The sequence below is a fragment of the Nomascus leucogenys genome, chromosome 18, assembly GCF_006542625.1.
Source record: "Nomascus leucogenys isolate Asia chromosome 18, Asia_NLE_v1, whole genome shotgun sequence".
NCBI lineage: Eukaryota > Metazoa > Chordata > Mammalia > Primates > Hylobatidae > Nomascus > Nomascus leucogenys.
Genome location: NC_044398.1, coordinates 101402872 through 101427653, shown reverse-complemented (window position 1 = coordinate 101427653; position 24782 = coordinate 101402872). Strand labels below are relative to the sequence as shown.

The window sequence follows — 24782 nt, the reverse complement described above, 5'->3', positions numbered from 1 at the left end:
AATCGGCTGCGGGCGCGGCGCCGACCATTCGGAGCCTAAGTCGTCGGGGGTGGGCGTGAGTGGCGGGGGCCGCGCTGCGATAGGCTGCGGAGGGATGATTGGCGTCTTGGCGCCCAATGGGCGCTGGCGGGAGGCCTTGGGTACCTGCGCTGGGCGGGCGGGAACGGTGCGCGGCGAGCTGAGGGTGGCGGCGGTCGACATGTTCCAGGGCCCGGATAGCGAGGGCGGCCGCGCCGGCTCCAGGTGCGGCGCGGGGCACACGGGAGACGGGCGGGTAGCGCGACCACGTGGCGGGAGCGGGAGAGCCCAGGGCGTCTACGAGCCGTGTGGGGTTGGGGGGCAGGGCGACTTCACAGAGGCCGCCGGGGCCGCCGCCCGCCTCTCTGCGCCGCCGCCAGACTGAGGCCCGAAGCCCGAGGGGCCGCTCGCTGAGGCCCGGACTGTGGAGAGCTGCCCGCGACCGAGGCCGAGGGCGGGGAGGGGCGCCCGGGCTCTGGGAACAAAGCTGTGCGGAGGGCGGACTTCGCTCCCTCGCGCCTGGGCGCCCGCGTTCCGTGTGGTGCGTTCCGTGGGGGGTTCCCCGGGGGCGGGGCGTGCCCGTGGATGCGGCCCATTTTGTCTGTGGGGTGCGTGTCCATGTGCTCGGGGGGCTGTCCCTAAGGGGTGTGCGGCGGTGTGTTCGTGGGGTGTGTCTGGCCGTGCCCCCCGTCGTGTGCGTGTGGCCGTGTGCCCGTGTCCCTGGTGTGTGTGTGGCCTGTGCCCTGCCCATGGCCGCGCTTCCACTAGTTCGTGTGAGTCCACTTCCTTTGGAAAGTGCCAGGGCGTCTGGGGAAGAGTCAGTTCTATCTCCTTTAATCTTCAACAGCCTGGGAAGGTGGATGGCGCTCCTGGGCTTCCCTGTGGGAAGAAGTGGATTGGGACCAAGATCTCCTGACTCAGCTTTAATAGCCAGGAACACCGAGCACACTTTTCTTATGTTTTTGAACTTTTAAAGCACTCTTTGGGTATTGGGACTCAAATAAATTAGAGTGACAGAGCTTACAAGGTCTTTCGTGCCACTTGAGCAGTAAACTTGCATTGTGAAGTTTGGGTCTTCAGATGCCTGAGGTTTTCTGTATGATGAGCCCCTCTGTGGCACAGCCTCGCCAGAGAAGTAGAAGAGAATGTGTGTGCCATGACTGTTAAGACAAATACTATATTGCTTCTTGGCCTTTTGGCTATGATCAAGTGAAGACAAATACTGTATTGAATAAATACTAAATAAAAGAATTGCTCCAACTTGCTAAAAATAAAAACCAAAACCCATTAGATTGGCCGGGCGCGGTGGCTCACACCTGTAATCACGGCACTTTGGGAGGCTGAGGTGGGCAAGTCACCTGAGTTTGAGAGTTCGAGACCAGCCTGGCCAACATGGTGAAACCCCGGTCTCTACTAAAAATGCAGAAATTAGTCGGGCGTGGTGGTCTGTGCCTGTAGTCCCAGCTACTTGGAGAGGCTGAGATAGGAGAATCACTTGAACCCAGAGGCAGAGGTGGCAGTGAGCCGAGATTATGCCACTGCACTCCAGCCTGGACGACAGAGCAAGACTCCGTCTCAAAAAAAAAAAACAAACAAACAAAAAAACCCTTTAGATTTGAGGGAGTTAGGTCAGTATTCAGTAATACTCGTAACCAAATAATTACCCCTGGCCAGGTGCGGTGACTCAACGCCTGTAATCCCGGCACTTGGGGAGGCCGAGGCAGGTGGACCATAAGGTCAGGAGATTGAGACCATCCTGGCCAACACGGTGAAACCCCATCTCTAGTAAAAATACGAAAAAATTAGCCAGGTGTGGTGGCGGGCGCCTGTAGTCCCAGTTCCTTGAGAGGCTGAGGCAGGAGAATGGTGTGAACCCGGGAGGCGGAGCTTGCAGTGAGCCGAGATCACGCCACTGCACTCCAGCCTGGACGACAGTCTCAAAGAAACAGCCCTTAATCTATGGAACAGTGATTATTATGCCTAGGTCTGCACCGATGTGGGACCAGTTGTTTAAACTAGTGCTCAGAGCGAATCCAGTTTCTGGTTACTGGTAGCCAGAGTTTTGCACCACCCACACAGTGGGGTGAGGGACTGCATCCCCAGCCCTGTCCCACTTGTGTGCATTTAGTACGTTTCGTTTTTGTTTGTGCCGCCTGGCGCTGGCTGCCCAGTAAATGATGGTGTTTATTATCACCCTGAGGGACACCGATGTTTTTATGTTGACTTTCACGCTCCAGAAGTTAGGTGCAGAGGTGCCGCGCTAAAGTCATTCACGCTGCTCTGGGGGACTGGTTTCTGGACAAGGTGTTGTGAAAGGGAGAAAACTCTGTCTTTTAGGATGGTGAGGAAGGAAAGCCGGTCTGAAATGGATGTTGAGATATCACTGGAAGCTTCTGCTTGGGGTCCACCAGATGCTGCACATTTGCCACTCATCTGAATGCGGTTGAGTCACAGGGTGGGCGCCTTGTAAGCGTCACACTTTGTTTTGCTGTGAAGAGAATCAAGTGGTGGCTGTAAGATTACCCAGCCAGGTTTTCCTCTCTTGAGACCTTACATCTCTTGTTTTCTTGCTGAAGGATTGTCTTGTGTTAAAGGGATTTTGTAAAAGCATTATGCTTTAGCCATGATTAACCTGAGATCTTCCTTTAAGCTGTAACATTTATATTTGTAAGGAATTTAATCCAAGTTTATTTCTCACTGCTTCTCTCTAAGCCTGAGCAGTCCCCTAATCCTTTCTGAAACTCGGGGACAAACTATTAGGGTCAGGAGCATGGAGACCCCCGAGGAGGGCCACACAGGTTTTCCTTACCTCTCCAGTGCTGCAGTCCACTCCAGCTGTGTGAGGTTTTTCTTCTCCTGTGCTCTTGAGTTTCTCTTGTGTGTTTTGAATATCTTCACGGAAATATATTGAAGGGGTACCACAAAAGGCAAAAAATAATTGGGAAGCACCCCCCACCCACATTGTGAATTTGTCCCCAAATGTGTGAGCTGTAGCGTTCCCCTCCCCCTACTAGTGTCATAGTGGTAAGTGCCTGTAGCCTAGAGAAAGCCACACTGCGCCATTGTTGTCAGGCTGTTCTTATTGAAAGGTCTATTGAACGCTCAGTTCCATTCATCCGAGACCCCTTTGAGGCAGCCCAGCCCTGCGGTCTGTGTGAAACCTGCAGTGGGACCTGTTGCTTTTGTGACCGAGATAGCTGCTGCCCCTTGCCTGGGGCTGGGCCTGTAAGCGCCATAATTTCTGCTAAAACATTCTTTGGTACCACTTTTTTTTCTTTGCTTGTTTTCAAATAAAATTCAGAAAAGCACATAGAACAATATTAAATATTGTGTTTCCATCACCCCAAAGTAACACTGGTCATTGCAAGTAACCACCACTCACCTCCTGCGCCTATTGGTCCCCATTCCACATGGAGGCCACAGACTCAATTTGGGTTTCACCTCTTCCAAATTTTGGAGTCCCGATGGCACTAGGCGTCTGTCATATCACTCACACAGGCACTGAAACCACCTGTGCAGAGCTCTAGCTTTCCTGTTTAAACTTGAAGCTCCTCCGGGGTAAGGACCTGCTTTCCTCTATCTACAGCGTCTGGGGAAGGATTGCCAATGATAGGTGCTCAAGAGATGTGCAAGTTGAACTGAAGCAAGGGTGAAAGGCAGAGGAGACAGGAGACTGTGAACGTAGGGAGTATGGGGTCGGGAAACAGTCCTAGAGAGCTTGCAGTCAAGGCGAGTCTACCTGGAATCGGATCTGACAGTTTGTAGCACCTTGAGAGCTTGAGAGAAAAGCCATGTTTGAAATAAGTCAGTAAAAGGAATTATAGCTCATGCTCAGCTTACGTGAGACTTGATGATAAATTCAGTTCAGTTCTAAAGATTGCAGACCTTCATCCCTTATTTCCAAAGAGAGAACCGTAGAGACCCACGCATGTTTAGACGTGCTACACTAGCCAAGAAAAATCATGCAGAATTGGCTGGGCGCAGTGGCTCACACCTGTAATCCCAGCACTTTGGGAGGCCAAGCTGGGCGGATCACTGGAGGTTAGGAGTTTGAGACCAGCCTGGCCAACATGGTGAAACCCCGTTTGTACTAAAAATACAAAAAAATAAACAGGCAACGTGACATGCACCTGTAATCCCAGCTACTCGGAAGGCTGAGGCGGGAGAATTGATTGAACCTGGGAGGTGGAGGTTGCAGTGAGCTGAGATCGCGTCACTGTATTCCAGCCTGGGCAACAGAGTGAGTCTCCATCTCAAAAAAATAAAATAGGCCGGACAGGTGGCTCATGCCTGTAATCCCAGCACTTTGGGAGGCTGAGGTGGGCAGATCACCTGAGGTCAGAAGTTCAAAACCAGCCTGGCCAACATGGTGAAACCCTGTCTCTACTAAAAATAGAAAAATTATCCAGGCATGATGGCGGGCATCTGTAATCCCAGCTACTCAGGAGCCTGAGGCAGGAGAATCGCCTGAACCCGGGAGGTGGAGGTTGCAGTGAGCCGAGATTGTTCCATTGCACTCTGGCCTGGGCAACAAGAGCAAGACTTCGTCTCAAAAAAAAAAAAAAAAAAAAAAAAAATGCAGAATTACCGGGGCTGCGTGATTCAAAAATGGATATGGAAGTCAGATGGCCTTATGGCCACTATCAGAGCACCTCACCTAAAATCTTGTTAAGCCACCGCCCCCCACCCACCACCCTTTATTTTTTTTCCTTTTAGTGAAACAAGGTCTCACTCTTTCGTCCAGGCTGGTGTGCAGTGATGCAATCATGGTTCACTGCACCTTTGACCTCCTGGGCTCAAGCCAGCCTTAGCCTCCCGAGTAGCTGGGACTATAGGCGCATACCACCACACCTGGCTAAATTTTTTTTTTTTTTTTTTTTTTTTTTTTTTTTTTTTTTTTTGAGACGGAGTCTCGCTCTGTCGCCCAGGCTCGAGTGCAGTGGTACCATCTCGGCTCACTGCAAGCTCCGCCTCCTGGGTTCCCGCCATTCTCTTGCCTCAGCCTCCTGAGTAGCTGGGACTACAGGCACCCACCACCATGCCTGGCTAATTTTTTGTATTTTTAGTAGAGACGGGGTTTCACCGTGTTAGCCAGGATGGTCTCGATCTCCTGACCTCGTGATCCGCCCACCTCGGCCTCCCAAGGTGCTGGGATTACAGGCGTGAGCCACCGCGCCCGGCCTAATTTTTGTATTTTTTTGTAGAGACAGGGTCTCCCCATATTGCCCAGGCTGCTGTCAAACTCCTGGGCTCAAACAACCCTCCCACCTCGGCCTCCCAAGGTGCAGGGATTATAGGTGCCAGGTACTGCTCCCAGACAGCCTTTTCTAATTTAAGCTTGGTTATTGGTTATTTTTAAAAAATAATTTTTCTCAAGTGCACCTGTCTTTTTTTCTTCCTCCTCAAATCCTCCAGGAAATGGCAACTGCTGACAGGAAGTTTGGCATCCACCTCCCCCAGCCTCCTGAGTGGACAGGGGCCCTGGGCACCACTTCAGAGGTCAGCCAGCACACACTTGGCTTCTGGGGTAGAGTAGCCAGCCCATGGGTCTCTGCAGGCGGAGACTGGGAAGCACTCTCTGCCTTCCTGCTTATAGTGGGAGATCTGAGAACTCCATTCACATCCAATCACGAGGAGCCCTCAGTGCTCTTTCTAGATCTTTTGAGGAGAAAGTGTTATTTTTGTTAACCAAACCTTGAGTGGTCAGTGTTTGCAAAGCTTTCCAGTGAGATCTAACCTCATATCATAGTTTTTGTGTGATATTGAGCCCTGTAATTTCAAGTACAGTCATCCTTGGTATCCTGCTGGAGTTGGTTCCAGGATCCCCAGGATACCAAAATCCAAGGATGCGTAAGTCCTTGATATAAAGTGGTGTAGTGTTTGCATATAACCTATGCACATCCTCCCATATGCTTTTAAATCATCTCTAGGTTACAGCGTTACATATAATACATAATACTGTGTATATAGTCGTTATACCGTATTACCTAGGGAATAACGACAGAAAAAAAGCCTATAGATGTTCAATACAGATGCAACCATCCTTTTATTTCTGACATTTTGATCTGAGGTTGGTTGAATTCGTGGAAGCAGAGCCCGTGGTTACAGAGGGCTGACTTCGTTTCTAAACGTCTGGGATCACAGACAGTCCCATTGCTTAGGACTAGTGAGAGAGCATGAGCCACTGAGGAGTGGTTTAAATCTCAATTTCAGTAAGCCTCTCTCTCAAATGCATTTAAAAAGTTTTTCCAGTTGTTCTGAATTCAGCGTTTCACTGGTTTGCTAATGTAGATGGTGCTCTAGAAATAGAGCTTTGTAACAATTCCTTATTAGTTGTTAAGTTTAAGTTTTTACAATAAAAAGTGATTCAAGAGCCAGGTGTGGTGGCCCACACCTGTAATCCCAGCACTTTGGGAGGCCAAGGCAGGTGGATCACCCAAGGTCAGGAGTTCGAGACCAGCCTGACCAACATGGCGAAACCCCGTCTCTACTAAAAATACAAAATTAGCCAGGTGTGGTGGCAGATGCCTGTAATCCTAGCTACTTGGGAGGCTGATGCAGGAGAATCGCTTGAACCCAGGAGGTGGAGGTTATGGTGAACCGAGATTGTGCCATTGCATTCCTCCAGCCTGGGCAACAAGAGCGAAACTCCATCTCAAAAAAACAAAAGTTAGCCAGGTGTGGTGGCAGGCACCTGTAATCTGAGCTACTCAGGAGACTAAGGCAGGAGAATCACTTGAACCCAGGAGGCAGAGGTTGCAGTGAGCTGAGATTGCGCCACTGCACTCCAGCCTGGGCGACGGAGCGAGACTCCGTCTCAAAAAAAAAAAAAAAATTAAAGAATACTTTTAAGGGAAACTAAAGAGCAGTAGAAGTCTGGCGTCTGTAAACTAGTCATACCAGTATTAACTAATGGTGGTATGTGATTTCTCAGTAGATGTTAAGAAAATGCTTTTGCTGGGTGTGGTGGCTCATACCTGTAATCACAGCACTTTGGGACGCCAAGGTGGGTGGATCACTTGAGCTTAGGAGTTCAAGACCAACTTTGGCAACATGGCAAAACCCCGTCTCTACCAAAAATACAAAAAAATTAGCCAGCTGTGGTGGTGGGTGCCTGTAATCCCATCTATTCAGGAGGCTGAGGTGGGAGGATCACTTGAGCCCAGGAGGCAGAGGTTGCAGTGAGCCAAAATCACGTCACTGCGCTCCAGCCTGGGTGACAGAATGAGACCTTGTCTCAAAAAGAAAAAAACAAAATACTTTTACCGTGTCTAGTTGTGCCGAAATCCTTGCACAGTGACAAGCTTTCAGGTCTGCCATCAGTAATTAGCATGTACTCTGTGCTTGTAGGGCCATGAAGCCCCCAGGAGGAGAATCGAGCAATCTTTTTGGAAGTCCAGAAGAAGCTACTCCTTCCAGCAGGCCTAATAGGATGGCATCTAATATTTTTGGACCAACAGAAGAACCTCAGAACATACCCAAGAGGACAAATCCCCCAGGTATGGGCCTTTGGAAATCCTTAATCCTTTGGCCTCCACATTTCTCTTTTGAAAATATTTTCTGTTTCTTTATACTGATCCTTTCCCATATTGTCTGGTTCAGGTAATCATTTGTCATCAGACTTCTTTCAAAAGGAAAACGTTCTGATTTGTACTTTCTCTCTTGAAGGTGGCTTGAGTAGTCTTGAATTCTCCATCTATTCTGGAGACTTTGGTTGAATACAGGCACTGAGGACACAAAAGTGGACGGGGGCTTCTTGTTCCTGCCAGGGAGCCGTTCCCAATTGTTCCACGGACACCCTTGAGATTCCTGAAATTGCGTGCAAATTATTGTGCATTTAAACATTTTTCCTAGGAAGGGAGAGTGTTTTTATTCAGATCGTCAGTGGGATTGAAACTCTTAACAAGGAAGAATTGATCTAGCACACGTCTACATAGTTCTTCAGTATTTACCTGACCTCTTAATGGTTATGGTGGGAGGGACTCTTTGAAAAGGTTTCTTGGCCAGGCGCGGTGGCTCATGCCTATAATCCCAGCACTTTGGGAGGCCAAGGTGGGCGGATCACGAGGTCAGGAGATCGAGACCATCCTGGCTAACACAGTGAAACCCCATTTCTACTAAAAAAAAAAAATTGGCCGGGCATGGTGGCGGGCACCTGTAGTCCTGGCTACTCAGGAGGCTGAGGCAAGAGAATGGCATGAACCTAGGAGGCGGAGCTTGCAGTGAGCTGGGATCACACCACTGCATTCTAGCCTGGGTGACAGAGCCAGACTCCGTCTCAAAAAAAAAAAAGAAAAAGAAAAAGGTTTCTCAGCCGGGCATGGTGGCTCATGCCTGTAATCCCAGCACTTTGGGAGGCCGAGGCAGATGGATCACGAGGTCAGGAGTTTGAGACCAGCTTGGCCGACATGGCGAAACTCCATCTCTACTAAAAATACAAAAATTAGCTGGGTGTGGTGGTGCACGCCTATAATCCCAGCTACTCAGGAGGCTGAGGCAGGAGAATCGCTTGAACCTGGGAGGCGGAGGTGGCAGTGAGCCAAAATCACGCCACTGCACTCCAGTCTGGGTGACAGCTAGACTCCGTCTCAAAAAGAAAAAAAAAAAAATAGAAAAAGGTTTCTTTTGACTGATAGACTGTCCAGTTGAATAACCACCCAGTGGAGGTTACCTGAGTCGCTTTCCCCTGTCTGTACAGGAGGGGAAAGCATGGTCTCTTCCGTCCTTAGAAGGTTTGAGAGGCCATGCTTAGGTGTCATTGTGTCAGGCAGGTCATGAATCGGAGCCAGATCCACTCCCAACCTCACTCCGTTTTGGGGTACCAATATTTCTTGACCAAATGTAGAGGAAAAAAAGCAGTAGATCCAGAAACTAGTTTTTTCTTTGTTTTTTGTCTGTTTTGAGACCGGGTCTCACTCTGTCGCCCAGGCTGGAGTGCAGTGTCACCATCATGACTCACTGCAGCCTTGACTTCCCAGGCTCAGGTGATCCTTTTTCCTCAGCCTCCTGAGTGGCTGGGACTACCGGCGTATGCCACCATGCTTAGGTAATTTTTTGTGTGTTTTTTATGGAGACAGGGTTTAACCGTGTTGCCTAGGCTGGTCTTGAACTCCTGGGCTCAAGCCATCTGCCCACCTCGGCCTCTCAAATTGCTGAGATTACAGACATGCAACCCTTGTGCCTGGCTGAAGCTAGGTTTGCTGCTTCCCTTTTTTTTTTTTTTTTTTTGGTCTGTTTGGTTGCTTTTTTGGATGTAGTTAGAGAAATGAGTGTTTCTTATTAAGTGACTGACATTCTCATTGTTTCCGGTTTATGAATTTAGGCCCAGGGACTCCTGCATGTCCTTTTTAGCAAGGATAGCAGAATAATACATCGCATGCAAGATAGAATCCTATCTGAGGCGTTTCCAGGTGTGTGAGTCTGCTTATTTGGCCCCTACTCAGCAGTCATGTCTGGAGCTGTCCCTAGAGCACTCCATGGAAGGCAGGCGGTACCACTTTACCCGTTCCACATGGTCTCATGCCCAGTGGGGAGCCCGGCCCCTTGCGGCTGGTGAGCCAGCCTCTACTCCCGGCCATCATGGCTCCCCATGCCAGGTTCCTGCTTCTCATGGTCCTTCTCATGAGTTTTTCTATCCCTCCAGTGCTCTTGGAACACAGTTTATGATGTGTTATCAAAGGAAGCCTGAAAGGGAAACTGCTAGCTGTGTTCACCACCCGACGAGATCTGGAGTCCTGCCCTCTTTCTATACTTAGTCACACAGACCTAGCCCCACAGCCTTCTAGTTGCAGGGCCTGATTGAGAAAAGTATGCAGAGGCCGAGAGTGTGTGTGACCGACCACATCATAGCCATCGAACGTTTATCAATTCCCATTCAGTGTTTGAGTGAATCTTCAGTCGTCTCTGTGTTCTTTGTTAGTTGCCTGGTTTAGGTGTTCCGTGAATTGTTTTTCCTCTTCTAGCAATGATGACCGATGTCTATGAATTGTTAATATTTACCTGGGACTGTGCTAAGTGCTTTGTATGTGTATTTTTCATTTGGTCTTTGCTATAACTAGGAGTAGGTGGTTTTGCTCCTTTCACAGAGGAGGAAACAGGCTCGGAAAAGGTCACTGGCATGCATAAATCACAATCTAGTCGGTAGCAGAGCTAGCCGGTCCGGTAGCAGAGCTAGTCGGTAGCAGAGCTAGCCTTCGAATTGAGGTTTTTCTGACTCCAGATTCCATGCCTTAAACTGACTTCCTGAATGTATCCACTGGGATAAATTTCTGAAAATGGAATTGGTAGATCAGATGATACATGAGTTTAAAATACGGATAGATATTTCCAACCGGTTTTTCAAGGCATTGCTCAACGTTTACCATTCTTGTATATGTGCTTATTTGCACCAACAGTATTTATCTTTTAGTTTTGCTTTTAAAAACAAATCTTGTAGGCCAGGTGCGGTGGCTCACGCCTGTAATCCCAGCATTTTGGGAGGCCGAGGTGGGAGGATTGCCTGAGCCCAGGAGTTTGAAACTGGCTTGGGCACCATAGCGAGGCCCAATCTCCCAAATAAATAAATGATATTTTTAAAAACAAGATAACACAGAGCCCTTGGAAATCAAAAATCTAGCAGGAGGAAAAAACATCTCTCGAGTTTATCTTCAATTATTAGTGAATTTAAGCATGTTTTCTTGCTTCAAAGCTGAATTTATTTTTCAAGTAAAATGGTAATAGACATATGTGGTATGACTACCTAGTTATGAAGGTCAAAAGCAGAGGTACATTGTTTAGTACCTATTGTACGTATACGTGGTAAAAATGTTTGTGATTTCCAAAAAATTCAGGAGCGTGGTAACCTTGAGGGAGAGGGAAGGAACACAAGAGTTTCTGGGAACGGGCACTGTTCTCGATGACCTTGGCAGTGGTTACCTGGTGTCTGCCTTGTAGTTGTTTGTGATAGTTAATGTCTTACAGACTTTTCTGTGTTATGTTTCACAGTTTAACTATTTTTTAAAAATGAGTGATGTCTTTGGCCAAAAACTTCAAATTGAGTTACTTTTATCTTCTATTTTAAAAAGCTGGAGTCACATTTAAAAAAAAAAAAAAGGGCCGGCACGGTGGCTCACGCTTGTAATCCCCGCACTTTGGGAGGCCGAGGCGGGCGAATCACGAGGTCTGGAGAACGAAACCACGGTGAAACCCCGTCTCTACTAAAAATACAAAAAATTAGCCGGGCGTGGTGGCGGGCGCCTGTAGTGCCAGCTACTCTGAGAGGCTGAGGCAGAAGAATGGCGTGAACCCGGGAGGTGGAGCTTACAGTGAGCCGAGATTGCGCCACTGCACTCCAGCCTGGGCGACAGAGCGAGACTCCGTCTCAAAAAAAGTCAGCCGTTATAGCAGAGCCAGGAACAATGCAGTGGGGGCTGGGGGTTGCACACACAGTTTTCTCCGCCCCGTGGCCCTGACGTGCTTGTTGACACAGCCCCGCAGCGTTGCCGAGGGCTTACTCAGCAGGCCAGGACTGTTTTAACCACGTCACCTGAGTTAACTTGTTTAGCCTTACCAGTGACCCTAGGTAGGTATTATTATTTATGACCTTTTTTTTGTTTTGTTGGTTTTTTGAGACAGGATCTCAGTCTGTCACCCAGGCTGCAGTGCAATGGCACCATCACAGCTCACCACCTCCAGCTTCTGAGCTCAGGCAGTCCTCTCACCTCAATCTTCTGAGGAGCGGGACCACAGGCTAATTTTAAAGTATTTTTGTAGAGACAAGGTCTCACTTGTTTCCCAGGCTAGTGTTGAACTCTTGGACTCAAGCAGTCCTCCCACCTTGGCCTCCCACCATGCTAAGATGACAGGTGTGAGCCAATGCGCTTGGACTGTTTGTTACCTTTTTAAAGTTAAGAAGATGGAGATGAAAGAAGGTTGACATAACTTGTCCAAGGTCTCACAGTTAGTGAGCAGCTGAGCAGAGACTCCCTGACCCAGGCGGTCTGGCCACAGGACACTCTCCCCACCGTGCTGTGCTGCTTTCCCTGGCCAGGGGTTTCAAGCTTGGGGACTGTGGGTCCCTGGGAGGTCCATGGCTGAGGTTCAGAAGGTTTATAATCACCCTGAAGTCATGTGAAAAATGTACACATTTTTCTGCAGGGCGAGTCCCACATATCCCCAGGTGTTCTGTTACCACCCGCAAAAGGCAGACACGCCCGCCCGAGCCCCCACTTGCTGTACTCTGTTATAGTCCTTGTCGCTGCACTCTGTGCCCCTAGAACTGGTGTCCCAGAAAGCCACCCTGCTTTAGGCTCCGCCGCAGCAGTGGGGCCCTCAAGCGGGTCTGAAGAGGAGCAGGTGCACAGACCCCCAGCCGAGCCTCATCTCCACGCAGGCACACATGGGCTCTTCATCCGGTTGCTTCTGTGGAGCAGTGTGGATTGTTAACACTAGGAAGTAACTGTTGAAAATGTAGTTTCTTCCTGTAACCAAATTGCCGTACACTAACCTTGTGCGAAAAAAGTTTGTAGTCCTGCTAAGAGCTGTGTCTCTGCCTATACAAATGAAACCCTAATGTCCCTACTTCAGAACACTGACTCCATTCCTTTGGAGTTGGTGTTTCCAGGTGGGCTATCCTCAAGCATTGCAATGAATAAACTCTCTTTAAGTTAAATAAATCCATTTACAAAATGTAGTTTTTTGAGAACAGAAAATGCAAAAGATCAAAACTCTGTAAGCAAAAAAAGGAGACTGTGTTAAGCAGTGTTGAGCCCCTGCATTCCCCTAATCCTGTTTCTTCACACATGTAGGTATCCCCTACAGGTGACTGCTTTTCTTCAGATAAAAGCAAATAAGAACACCTCCCCTTTTACGTGAAAACATTGCATGCTATATGGATTGTTTGCACCCTTGTTTTTTCACTGGACGATATGTATAGATACCTTTTTATCATTGCATAGAAAATAGAGTTGACATGTTTATTTCCATCCCAGGCACTGTTGGAAGCATTTGACATATGAGCTACAGTAACTCACTGAGCGTTCTTCCAGTCCTGTGAGGGAGTCCTTTTATTATCCCCATTCTACAGATGAGGACTGTGGGACACAGAAAGGCCAAGTAACTTCCATAGGATCACACAGCAAGTTAGCAGAATGCATCTTCTTTCCTCTTAGATTATAAGTTCTTGGTGCACCAGGGCCGTGATTTTAATGACACCAACCTCCATTTAGCATAGCACTTTGTTGAAAGTGGGTGCTTGGTGTTTGCTGAATGAAGAGATGATCAGTTGGTCCCACAGGGTAGCCATCTTTCTGTGGAACGTTAGGCACAGGCATTTATGCTGAACATCTAGCCCTTAGTCAGCTGCTACTAGGAAGTTACATCTTAGATGCACATTTTCATTATGGCTTATCAAGTCACTTATACTTGGCAAGAAAGATGTTACATGTCTCTAATTTGCTGACATATCTAGTCACTGGAAGTACCGGCCAGAATGAGGTCAGAAGAATGACTGATAAATACTTTCAGGATGGCAGATTTCCCTTGAATAGGGCATGTTATTAAATTCAGAACTCTTATCTGTGTGACTTAAACATTTAGCTGTTTATTTTTAATCTACCAAAGATCTTTTCATGGGTTTTGTGAGCAGACACTTCAACAGGAAAGCATGAAATGTTCAGGGTTAAAGAAATTCTAGAGGGAAAATCTGCAGTTTGATGCCATCTCACCTCTAGAGGCCAGCCTAGATCAGCTCAGTTCTAGACATGAGGGCTGCAGGCAGGCCCCTGATCTAGCCATGGATCTTCATGGGTTTCAGTCTGAGCATCCTGCCCTGTTGGCCTGGAGCTCAGGGCTGGCACTCGGGGTTCCTATGAGAGGAGGTCTCCAAAGCACTGCAGGGGTGGGGCGGGATCTGGTTGACGTCTGGTTGCTCAGTGTTCTGTGATTGTTTCTGCAGGGGGTAAAGGAAGTGGTATCTTTGACGAATCAACCCCTGTGCAGACTCGACAGCACCTGAACCCACCTGGAGGGAAGACCAGTGACATTTTTGGGTCTCCGGTCACTGCCACTTCACGCTTGGCACACCCAAACAAACCCAAGGTATGGACTGCATTCAGACATGACAGAGAAGCAGCAGGTATACCAGGTGCTCTTTCCAAAAGGGCTCCAAGGCAGATGTGACATGTTTTTAGGGAGAATCATGGTGGGTGCCATGGATTATCCTGGATGCAAGCATTAGTCATCGAGTTTGGAAGTTCCCCTGAGTCACCCAGGAAACAGTCCAGCCTTGTGCTGACTGAAGCCGTGGGGGAAGCTCTTCCTGTGCTGGTGGCGGACGCCCACTGCAGACAGGCTGTGGTGGCTCCTCACTGCAGCGCTGCGGAGCACGGAGAAGAGGTGGGGAGCGGAACATGCAGCAGAGGAGCTGGGCCCTTGTCCGTCTTCCACTCTTCCTGTTTCATCTTGGAAAGGAAAGGTGACAGTTCTTTTTTGCTGGGCTTTTCCCCGCACAGTCGAGGTCCTCGACTGGTTACCTGTGCAGATTGTCAGCACTTGACTAAAGCGTAGCTGACGCCTCTGACCCAGTAATGGCATCAGTAGAATAAGACAAGTGGCCTGGAAAGGAGAGGAATGCCTGAGCAATGCGACCTCGGGCATGGCCTTAGCAGGGATTGATTAGATCTGCAGCCTCCCTGGGCTATGGTGGAGGGCTTGCCTAAGGCCCGTCTCGGCTTCCATGAGGACCAGAGCCTGCACTACCCTAGCTTGGACATTTGAGTGGTGGCAGAACATTTCTAGGGTTTAGTGCAGCCACCATTCATCAATAAGAAAGACCAGGATTTGTTACTAACATAATTAGCAATATTTTTTAATCTATTTATTCACTTTTCTACCTTTTTTGTGGTTAAAAGATACAGTCTAGTTCCTTAAAGCAGAAAATTCTTAAAATAAAATTCTTAACCATTTCTGGAGTTACTTACGCCTGGAAAACTGCTACACGTCTGTTGGTTTATATGCTGGAAGATGGCCCATTGCAGAATTAAAATGGAAACGTAGACAGAAATGAGAGGACATGAGTGGATGAGGGCATCGACCGCAGCCAGCCTCGTTTGGATTGCTCTACATCTCTCTTGTGCTGGCATCTCTGCAGCGACATCTCTTTCCAGTGTATAGAGTCTTATATAGGACCTGTTAGACTCTGCTGAGGTTTGTTTGTTTTGTTTTTTTTTTTTTCTCTTTGAGACAGAGTCTCATTCTGTCACCCAGGCTGGAGTGCAGTGGCACGATCTCAACTCACTGCAGCCACTGTCTCCCAGGTTCAAGCAATTCTGCCTCAGCATCCCAAGTAGCCAGTATTACATGTGTGCACCACCACGTCCAGCTAATTTTTGTATTTTTAGAAGAGACAGAGTTTCACCATGTTGGCCAGGCTAGTCTTGAACTCCTGACCTCAAGTGATCCACCCGCCTCAGCCTCCCAAAGTGCTGGGATTACAGATGTGAGCCACTGTGCCCCCCCATGCTGTCTGAGTTATTTTCAAGAGAGCATCTCTTTGGGAAGTATCTTTGGGGGCTTTACTACAAGGTGAACTTTGGCAAGACCAGAAATGTCCTAAAAGTCAGCAATTCTCCACTACGTAAAGCACTCGAATGAGCCAAACACAAGAGCAAGGTGCTTCCTGCTGAGATTCACATGTTCCAGTGAATGTAGATCAGGTAGAGGACTGTAGGCCATCAGTACAACTGGGCATAGAACAAACGGAAACAGGGTAGAGCTTTCTTTGATTTTTTAATAAAGTTCTTTTGGTCCAGGACCATTGGACATCGCTAGCATCACCACAGAAATGACTAATTCCACGTCAGGGTCAGGGAATGTACAAAATGAGCCTAGAATATCTCGTAATGCCAGAAAATGAGGAAGCCCTTACAGGCTGCTGGGGTGGTATCAGAGGACTTGGGGACCAAGGTGAAGAGCAGCCATGGGGCCAGAGATGGGACCATTTGATTATCAATAAGTGAAATAATTGCAGTGGATTTAAATTCACCAACTGTTTAGAATTCCAGGCTTCATATTGATACTAAAAATAATGTAATTCATGACCTTGGGAGAATGCTGGAGGACCAGCTCGTCACTGCGAAAGCAGGCGGAAGACAGAAGGGGGCATTTAGCCAGCATTTCCTGCTTGAAGTGTGTGTTAGGATAGCAGCTGTTGAAAGAAAGTTCCCTTTTATAAAAGTCTCTGGGATGTAAGTGAAGAAGGAATAAAGGAATTAGAATATCACTGTTTTATAAACTTGTACTGAAATCGTGGGTCTGAGAAATGTTTATCAGTGGCCATTAACATCACAAAGTGAGAGAGAACCAACACTTATGGGCCTGGGAATGGAAGTCCACCATGGGCCCCCATTGATCCTGTCTCATCAGAAAAACCAAGCCACATACTAATTAACACCACAGAGCTGGGCTCAGAACAATGGCCTACGTAGGAAACGACATGACAAGAATAGAGAGAGGTGGCCGGGCGCGGTGGCTCACGCTTGTAATCCCAGCACTTTGGGAGGCCGAGGTGGGCGGATCACAAGGTCAGGAGATCGAGACCATCCTGGCTAACACGGTGAAACCCCATCTCTACTAAAGATACAAAAAATTAGCCGGGCGCGGTGGCAGGCGCCTGTAGTCCCAGCTACGCGGGAGGCTGAGGCAGGAGAATGGCGTGAACCCCGGGGGCCGGAGCCTGCAGTGAGCCGAGATTGCGCCACTGCACTCCAGCCTGGGTGAAAGAGCGAGACTTCGTCTCAAAAAAAAAAAAAAAAAAAAAAAAGAATAGAGAGAGGTCCTGAGGATTAATGAGAGACAAGAATGTAGCCCTATCAGAGTCCTAATGGTGTTTTATTCTGAAATGGGAAAAAAGTCCTGTAATTCATATGGAATTTCATGGTACCCCAAGTATCCAAAAATAATAATAATTGAAAAAGATGTTGGAGCTCATACTTCCTGCTCTCAAATCTTACTACAAAGCAACAGTAATCCAAACAGCATGGCACCGGCATGAAGACAAGACACACTGACCAGTGGAGTCAAGTTGAGAACTGAGAAATAAAGCCTTCCAAATAAACCCCTTTGGTGGATTAATTTTTTTCACAAGGGTGCCAAGATCATCCAGTGGGGAAAGAACAGTCTCTTCAGCAAATGGCATTGGTACAATTGCATATGCACATGCAGAAGGATAAAAGCTTACTCTGCCTTACACCATACACAAGAATGAACTCAAAATGGATCGAAGACCTAAAGTTAAGGGCAAAAACTATAAAATTCTTAGAGGAAAATCTAGGGACAAATCTTCATGATCTTGGTTTTGGCAATGGAGGTTTAGATATGCACCAAAAACAGAGGCAGCAAAATTAAAAATAAATAAATTGGGCCATGCATGGTGTCTCACACTTGTAATCCCAGTACTTTGGAAGGCCAAGGTGGGAGAATCACTTGAGCCCAGGAGTTCCAGATCAGCCTGGACAACATAGGGAGACCTCATCTCTAAAAAAACTTTTTTTTAACTAGCTGGAGGCCGCGTACAGTGGCTCACGCCTGTAATCCCAGCATCTTGGGAGGCCAAGGTAGGCGGATCACCTGAGGCCGGGAGTTCGAGACCAGCCTGACCAACATGGAGAAACCCCATCTCTACTAAAACAAAATTAGCTGGGCATGATGGCACATGCCTGTAATTCCAGCTACTCGGGAGGCTGAGGCAGGAGAATCGCTTGAACCCAGGAGGTGGAGGTTGCAGTGAGCTGAGATCGTGCTATTGCACTCCAGCCTGGGCAACAAGAGTGAAACTCTGTCTCAAAAAAAAAAAATCAGTTGGGTATGGTTGCGTCCACCTGTGGTCCTAGCTACCTGGGAGGCTGAGGTGGGAGGATTGCTTGAGTCCAGGTGTTCAAGGCTGCAGAGAGCAGTGATTTTGCCATTTGCACTCCAGCCTGGGTGACAGAATGAGATCCTGTCTCAAAAAAATTATAAAAAGCCTAGGCATAGTGGCTCATGCCTATAACCCCAGCACTTTGGGAGGTTGAAGCAGGCAGATTGCTTGAGCCTAGGATTTTGAGACCAGCCTGGTCAACGTGACAAAATCCCTTCTCCACAAAAATACAAAAAATTACCTGGGCATGGTGGTACACACCTGTGGTCCCAGCTATTTGGGAGGCTGAGGTGAGAGGATCACTTGAGCCCAGGAGGCAGAGGTTGCAGTGAGCTAAGATCATACCACTGCACTCCAGCATGGGCAACGAGCAAGACTGTCTGAAAAAATAAGTAAATAAATAGGTCTTCATTAAAGTTATAAACTTCTGTGCATCGAAGGACAATATCAAGAGTGAAAACAGGCCGGGCACGGCGGCTCACGCCTGTAATCCCAGCACTTTGGGAGGCCGAGGTGGGCGGATCACCTGAGGTCAAGAGTTTGAGACCAGCCTAGCCAACATAGTGAAACCCCATGTCTACTGAAGATACGAAAACTAGCCGGGCGTGATGGTGGATGCCTGTAATCCCAGATACTCGGAAGACTGAGGCAGAAGAATCAACTGAACCTGGGAGACTGAGGCTGCAATGAGCTGAGATTGTGCCATTGCACTGCAGCCTCGGTGACAGAATGAGACTCTGTCTCAGAAAAAAAAAAAAAAGGCCTGGGCATGGTGGCTTACGCCCATAATCCCAGCAATTTGGGAGGCGGAGGCAGGTGGATCACGAGGTCAGATCGAGACCATCCTGGTTAACATGGTGAAACCCTGTCTCTACTAAAAATACAAAAAAAGTAGCCAGGTGTGGTGGTGGGTGCCTGTACTCCCAGCTACTCTGGAGGCTGAGGCAAGAGAATTGCTTGAACCCAGAAGGCAGAGGGCACAGTGAGCCATGATTGCGCCACTGCACTCCAGCCTGGGCGACAGAGCGAGATTCCACATCAAAAAAAAAAAGTGAAAAGACAACTCGAGGATGGGAGAAAATATTTGCAAATCATTTCTGATAAGGGATTACTATCCAGAATATATAAGGAATGCCTACAGCTCAACAACGAAATAACAAACCCAATTCAAAAATGGCAGTGGACTTGAATATACATTTCTCCAAAGAAGAGATACAAGCAGCCAAACACCTGCAAAGATGCTCAGTGTCATTAATAATTGGGGACATGCACATCAGAAACCCATGAGATGCCAGTGCATGCCTGCTCGGATGGTGTGATGTAAAAATGGAAAATAAGAGTTGGTGAGGATGCGGAGCAACTGGAGCCCTCGTGCATTGCTAGTGGGAATGGAAAATGGTGCAGTGGCTGTGGATACTGCCAGTCCCTCAGAGTTAAACAGGATTACCACATGACCGAATAATTCCACTCTTAAGTACGTACTCACAAGATTTGAAAACAAGGAGTCAATCACTAGATCCTTGCACCAGGATTATTCACAGTAGCCCAAGGGCAGGAATGACTAATTTGTCCATCCACAGATGAACGGGTAAACAACATGTGGTCTGTCCATACAATGGAATATTACTCAGCCATAGAAAGGAATGGAGCACTGACACACACTGCAGCATGGATGAACCTTGAAAATATGCCAATATTTAAAAATTTGACTTTGAGGCTGGGCAAAGTGGCTCACGCCTATAATCCCAGCGCTTTGGGAGGCTGAGGCAGGCAGATCACTTGAGCCCAGGAGTTTGAGACGAGCTGGGCAACGTGGCAAAACCCTGTCTCTACGAAAATAGAAAAATTAGCCAGGTGTGGTGGCTCACGCCTGTAGTCCCCACTACTAGGGAGGCTGAGGTGTGAGGATCACTTCAGCCCAGGAGGCAGAGGCTGCAGTGAGCCAAGATCATGCCACCGCACTCCAGCCTGAGTGACTGAACAAGACTCTGTCTCCAAAAAAAAAAAAATGACTTTGATATTTAAGGAATCGTTAATATTTGCAGTTTTGAGGGTGTTACTGTTATTTTTTAAAGGATGTTTTTAAGAGCTACATCTTGAAGTATGTACGGATAAATGAAATATCGGGTTTCAGAATAATCTGTAAAGGGTTGGGGGGGGGTACTGAGGTCAGATGTACCAACATTTTTGTAAATTAAAAGGTTATATGCCCTGATTTTCATTGCCCATTTGAATGAGGGTAAAATTTTCTGAGTGAGTCCTGATTTGGTGGTTTGCCTTGTTGCAGGATCATGTTTTCTTATGTGAAGGAGAAGAACCAAAATCGGATCTTAAAGGTGAGCTTTTGTTTTCTTTCCCTTCTGAGTGGCCTCATTCTTTCTGGAAGAGTTGCTAGTCTGTCCCTTGAGAATGAAAGGGAGTTTTTCTCTGCACCTTCCGGGCCACCTGATTAAAATGAGCTCGGGTGTATCCACTGCAAGAGGATTCAGCATTTGAAGGAGGCTAAGGTGAAACTCTGGTACTTTTTTGTCTTGCTCATCAGCCTAGGCCCAGGGCCATGGGGTCGTCTCCTAGCAGCTGATCTGTGTAGTGAAAGGCAGGGATCCCAAACCTTCAATGAACGCATGACCAAGTGTAGAGCTGGCAGAACTAATCAAGAAGAGAGGGGCACAGGGGAGGGATGGAGGATGGGGAGGCGGGTGTCTCCATGGTGGGTCACCCTGGGGGAGTGAGCCACTGCTCAGGTTGAGTGGCAGACTTCGACTCTTCCCACGGCTCTTTAGCCTGACCATGGGCATCGGTTTCTGCCTTTGGGTCTCCATTTCCTTTAACTAATGACCAAGATTTGTGGGATTTCATTCACCTCGGAAAAGCCCAGGGTAACAGCAACAGGGCCTGCCTTTGCCTTGCTAAGCCGTCAGCTAGGATGCATTTGCTGGCCTCCTCATGGTCACTCTCAGGGAGCTTGCTTTTTATACTTGAGATGGAAGAAATGGGAGTGGTGTCTAACAAGCAAAATAAAGAAACAGTTCACTTAGGAAGAAATCAAGGAGCATTTATAGTAGCAAGCCCCAACTTTATGCCCATTTCAAAACTGCATCTGCCAATTGCAGTGAGTTGTTTTGGTACCAGATGAAAAGCCTGTCTGTATTGTCTTCTCTTTCCCAATTACAGCATGAATTTCTTGTACGTTGCTCCATGACACACTTTTTATTTCCACAGCCTGCCTGTCAGGGTCACGGGTTGCCTCTAATGGGATGTTGTGCTAACTTTGTGTCCCACAGCTGCAAGGAGCATCCTGGCTGGAGCAGAGCCAGGTGAGAAAGGCAGCGCCAGAGAAGCAGGCCCCGCTAAGGAGCAGAAGCCCATGCCCACAGTCGACAGCCATGAGCCCCGGCTGGGGCCGCGGCCTCGCTCTCACAACAAGGTCCTGAACCCACCGGGAGGCAAATCCAGCATCTCCTTCTACTAAGAGAAGCCACTGCTTCACCCGGAGCCAGACCAGAAACTCAAGAGATAGGGTAGCAATGTTTTCATTTCCTTTTGCCCAAATAAGCGGGGTGGGAAGCGGGTTGGTCTTTTGTGAGCCTGGCTGCTCAGCGTCTCCTGGCCGTCATGACAGCTGCTTGGAGACCCGTGCCTTCCAGACGGCTGGGAGATGCCTCTGTGGGGATGAAATGGGGTACCCCTGGCCATCACTCATGTGAAGTCCAGGGTTGAGAGGAACTGGAACGGGGGCGAGGGTGGGGAGGTGGGGCAGGGCATGGTCCTTGGATCAACAGTCCGCCAGCTGATTGGATGTCTAGGAATGACTGAAAGAAACCAAAACAACCTGTCGCTGCTGCTGTGGGATGGAGGAGGCGTAAGCAGAAACACTAACAGTATATTGACCTCTCAGCAGAACGGCTTCTACTCTGGAGATCACCGCTGCTAAATCCAGCATCCCCACTTCATTTTACCCCCAGTGTATTGTTCTGCAGTCTTTTCTTGAAACATCTTGATTGCTTTTCCTTGGCAGCTTTCAAAAAACCAAATAATAACTGTTATCCGTCTTCTACTTCCTGGAAGATTGTTCTGGTGCCCTGACCATCTGAAGTGCCCAGTTCCTCCCATCGGAAACCTCGGCCTGATCTCATCTCACGTCGGAATCTGCCTGTCTTTCGCACAGGGCTGGTCTTGGTCCTTTACATGCCGGTTTTGCTTGTGAATTCTTCCTTTTTTCCTCTCATCAGCCTTAAGTCTAGGCCTTTATTGTTCTCCAATGATGTAGACAGTTCCCTTCACAAGCCACAGTTCTTCGCATGAATGAGGCCTACTCACCTCTGCGGGACTTTAAAAATCTATTCAGATATTTCCGAGCAAGTGGCTTATTTAAATTCTTCCTGTGTCTTACTTTATTCCTTAATTGGTTGGTGGAAAGAAGAGATGCTTGGGAACCTTGGGTTCTTAGGTTTGGATTCTTTAATAATATCTAAAAAGCTAAATTTTAAATACCAGCTTTACATAAATGATTGTTGACTCTGGTCTGACACCTTTCCAGAAAAAAGTCAATTGTTCAGGTACACCAAAGAGGAAGAAGAGCTGTGTAGGCCACCCTCTACAAAGCTTTGTAGAACTTCTGGATCTAACTCACAAACAAGCTTCCGGAAGAGACTAGAGACCTTAGGCCAGGAGATGAAGGAGTTCAGTAGCAAAGTCACACCTCTCCAATTCCCTGAGCTTTGCTCACTCAGCTAATGGGATGGCAAAGGTGGTGTTGCTTTCGTCTTCAGACAGAAGCCTCTCCCCATCCCCCTCAAGGGCTGCAGGCTCAGTTCTCATGCTGCCCTTGGGTGGGCGTCTGTTAACAGAGGAGAATGTCTGGGTGGTGGCAGCTTTGCTCTGAGTGCCTACAAAGCTAATGCTTGGTGCTAGAAACATCATCATTATTAAACTTTAGAAAAGCAGCAACCGTGTTCAGTCAGGCTCATGCTGCCTCACTGCTTAAGTGCCTGCAGGAGCCGACTGCCAAGCTCCCCTTCCTACACCTGGCACACTGAGGGGTCTGCACAAGGACCAAAGACTGCTTCCCCCTTTTGATTGCCTGTAGACTTTGGAGCCAAGAAACACTCTTTGTGACTCTACACATACTTCAGGTGGTTTGTGCTTCAAAGTCATTGATGCAACTTAAAAGGTAATGGTGGAAAGGAACTACCATTTATAACTTTTTTTTAATTGAGAAAATGATTCACGAATTCCAAATCAGATTGCCAGGAAGAAATAGGATGTGATCGTACTGGGCCCTGTGATTCTCCCAGCCCCTGCCGTCCACTAGGTGAGAGGAAAAGCTCTTTACTTCCACCCCTGGCAGGGACTTTTGGGTGATGGAAGAAACCAGAGATGGGAATGAGGAAAATACGAACTACAGCAGAAGCCCCTGGGCAGCTGTGATGGAGCCCCTGACGTCACTCTTCTCGCATCTGTCCTGCCTTCTTTCCCTCTGCGAGGCTGTGGGGCAGGATTCAGAGTGCTTAGTCTGCTCACTGGGAGAAGAGGAGTTCCTGCACATGCAAGCCCTGCTGTGCGGCTGTCGTTTGCATTTGGGAGGTGTTCTGTATGTCTGTACATTGGGGACTGCCTGTATTTGGAAGATTTAAAAACCTTGCATCCTGTTCTCACCCTCTAAGCTGCATTGAGAAATGACTCGTCTCTGTATTTGTATTAAGCCTTAACACTTTTCTTAAGTGCATTCGGTGCCAGCGTTTTTCTAGAGCTGTACCAAAACAAAAAGCCTGTACTCACATCACAATGTCATTTTGATAGGAGCGTTTTGTTATTTTTACAAGGCAGAATGGGGTGTAACAGTTGAATTAAACTTAGCAATCACGTGCTCAGAGCTTTTGCCTGTCAGTTGTGTGTGTCCCTTACAGTCCCTTCCCCCACAGCTCTTGCTGAAAGGGTTTGCCTTGTTTTGTTTTGTTTTCGTTGTTTTGTATTTAGCCAGAGGATGCCAAAATTAGTCTTCTCAAAGCTTTGAGTAGAATAAGTGTGGGAATAAGCCAGTTTTTTTTTTTCTGTTTCTGTAACTTAAATGAACGAGTTTTTTTTCCCTTGTATACCACTTGTCCTAACATGTCCTTAAGGTGTTTAATCTGCCTCTGACCTGGCTTGCAATGCATAGGTGAGGAGAAGCAGAGAGCTTGTCATATGCAAGTCCTGTCAAGAAAACAGGCGGGCATGGTGGCTCAGGCCTGTAGTCTTTGGGTCTTTGGGAGGCCAGGGTGGGAGGATCACTTGAGCTCAGGAGTTTGAGACCAGCCTAGACAACATACTGGGACCCTGTCTATACAAAAAAAACTTTCCTAAATTAGCCAGGTGTGGTGGTGCATGCCTGTAGTCCCAGCTACTCGAGAGGCTGACTGAGGCAGGAGGATCACTTGAGACCAGGAGGTTGTGGCTGTATTGAGTGATGATCATGCCGCTGTACTTAAGCCTGGACCACAGAGCAAGACCCTGTGTAAAAAAAAAAAAAAAAAAAAAAAAAAAAAAAAAAACCAGATTGGATGTCTTTCTTCTGATGTATTAGCTATTTTCATATGTCCTCAAACATACTTAATATCCTTACAGGCATTATGTGGAGTCAGGGTAAACTTCTCAGACTATGAGCCTGAGAGTCCCCCTCTAGGAGGCTCCACACCATTGTGCCTGCTAGATCAGGGCCAGATGAGATTCAAGTCAACACTTGAGAAAGAAAACCAACATGCATTAACCGAAACACCGTCTTCACTTGTTCATCCACAGGGTATAGAGCGAGTAGAAAACCAACATGCATTAACCGAAACACCGTCTTCACTTGTTCATCCACAGGGTATAGAGCGAGTTCTAAGAATTG

At 47.8% G+C, this 24782-nt stretch overlaps 1 protein-coding gene across 1 annotated transcript; it reads left to right on the top strand.

The window, feature by feature from the left end:
- The first annotated feature begins 141 nt into the window (after window positions 1-141).
- On the top strand, window positions 142-23786 carry JPT2 (Jupiter microtubule associated homolog 2). The gene is made up of 5 exons (XM_030798351.1): window positions 142-243; window positions 7369-7517; window positions 13952-14094; window positions 20199-20247; window positions 21196-23786. Exons 1-5 carry the CDS (start codon window positions 200-202, stop codon window positions 21381-21383), a joined length of 573 nt encoding a protein of 190 aa, XP_030654211.1. The 5' UTR covers window positions 142-199; the 3' UTR covers window positions 21384-23786.
- The last annotated feature ends 996 nt before the right edge of the window (window positions 23787-24782 follow it).

Excerpts from the sequence above, each read along its gene's own strand:
- JPT2 (XM_030798351.1), top strand. The coding sequence starts at position 200 with ATGTTCCAGGGCCCGGATAGCGAGGGCGGCCGCGCCGGCTCCAG. Across the intron at positions 244-7,368 it reads GGCGGCCGCGCCGGCTCCAG|GGCCATGAAGCCCCCAGGAG; the intron begins GTGCGGCGCGGG and ends CTGTGCTTGTAG. Across the intron at positions 7,518-13,951 it reads CAAGAGGACAAATCCCCCAG|GGGGTAAAGGAAGTGGTATC; the intron begins GTATGGGCCTTT and ends TTGTTTCTGCAG.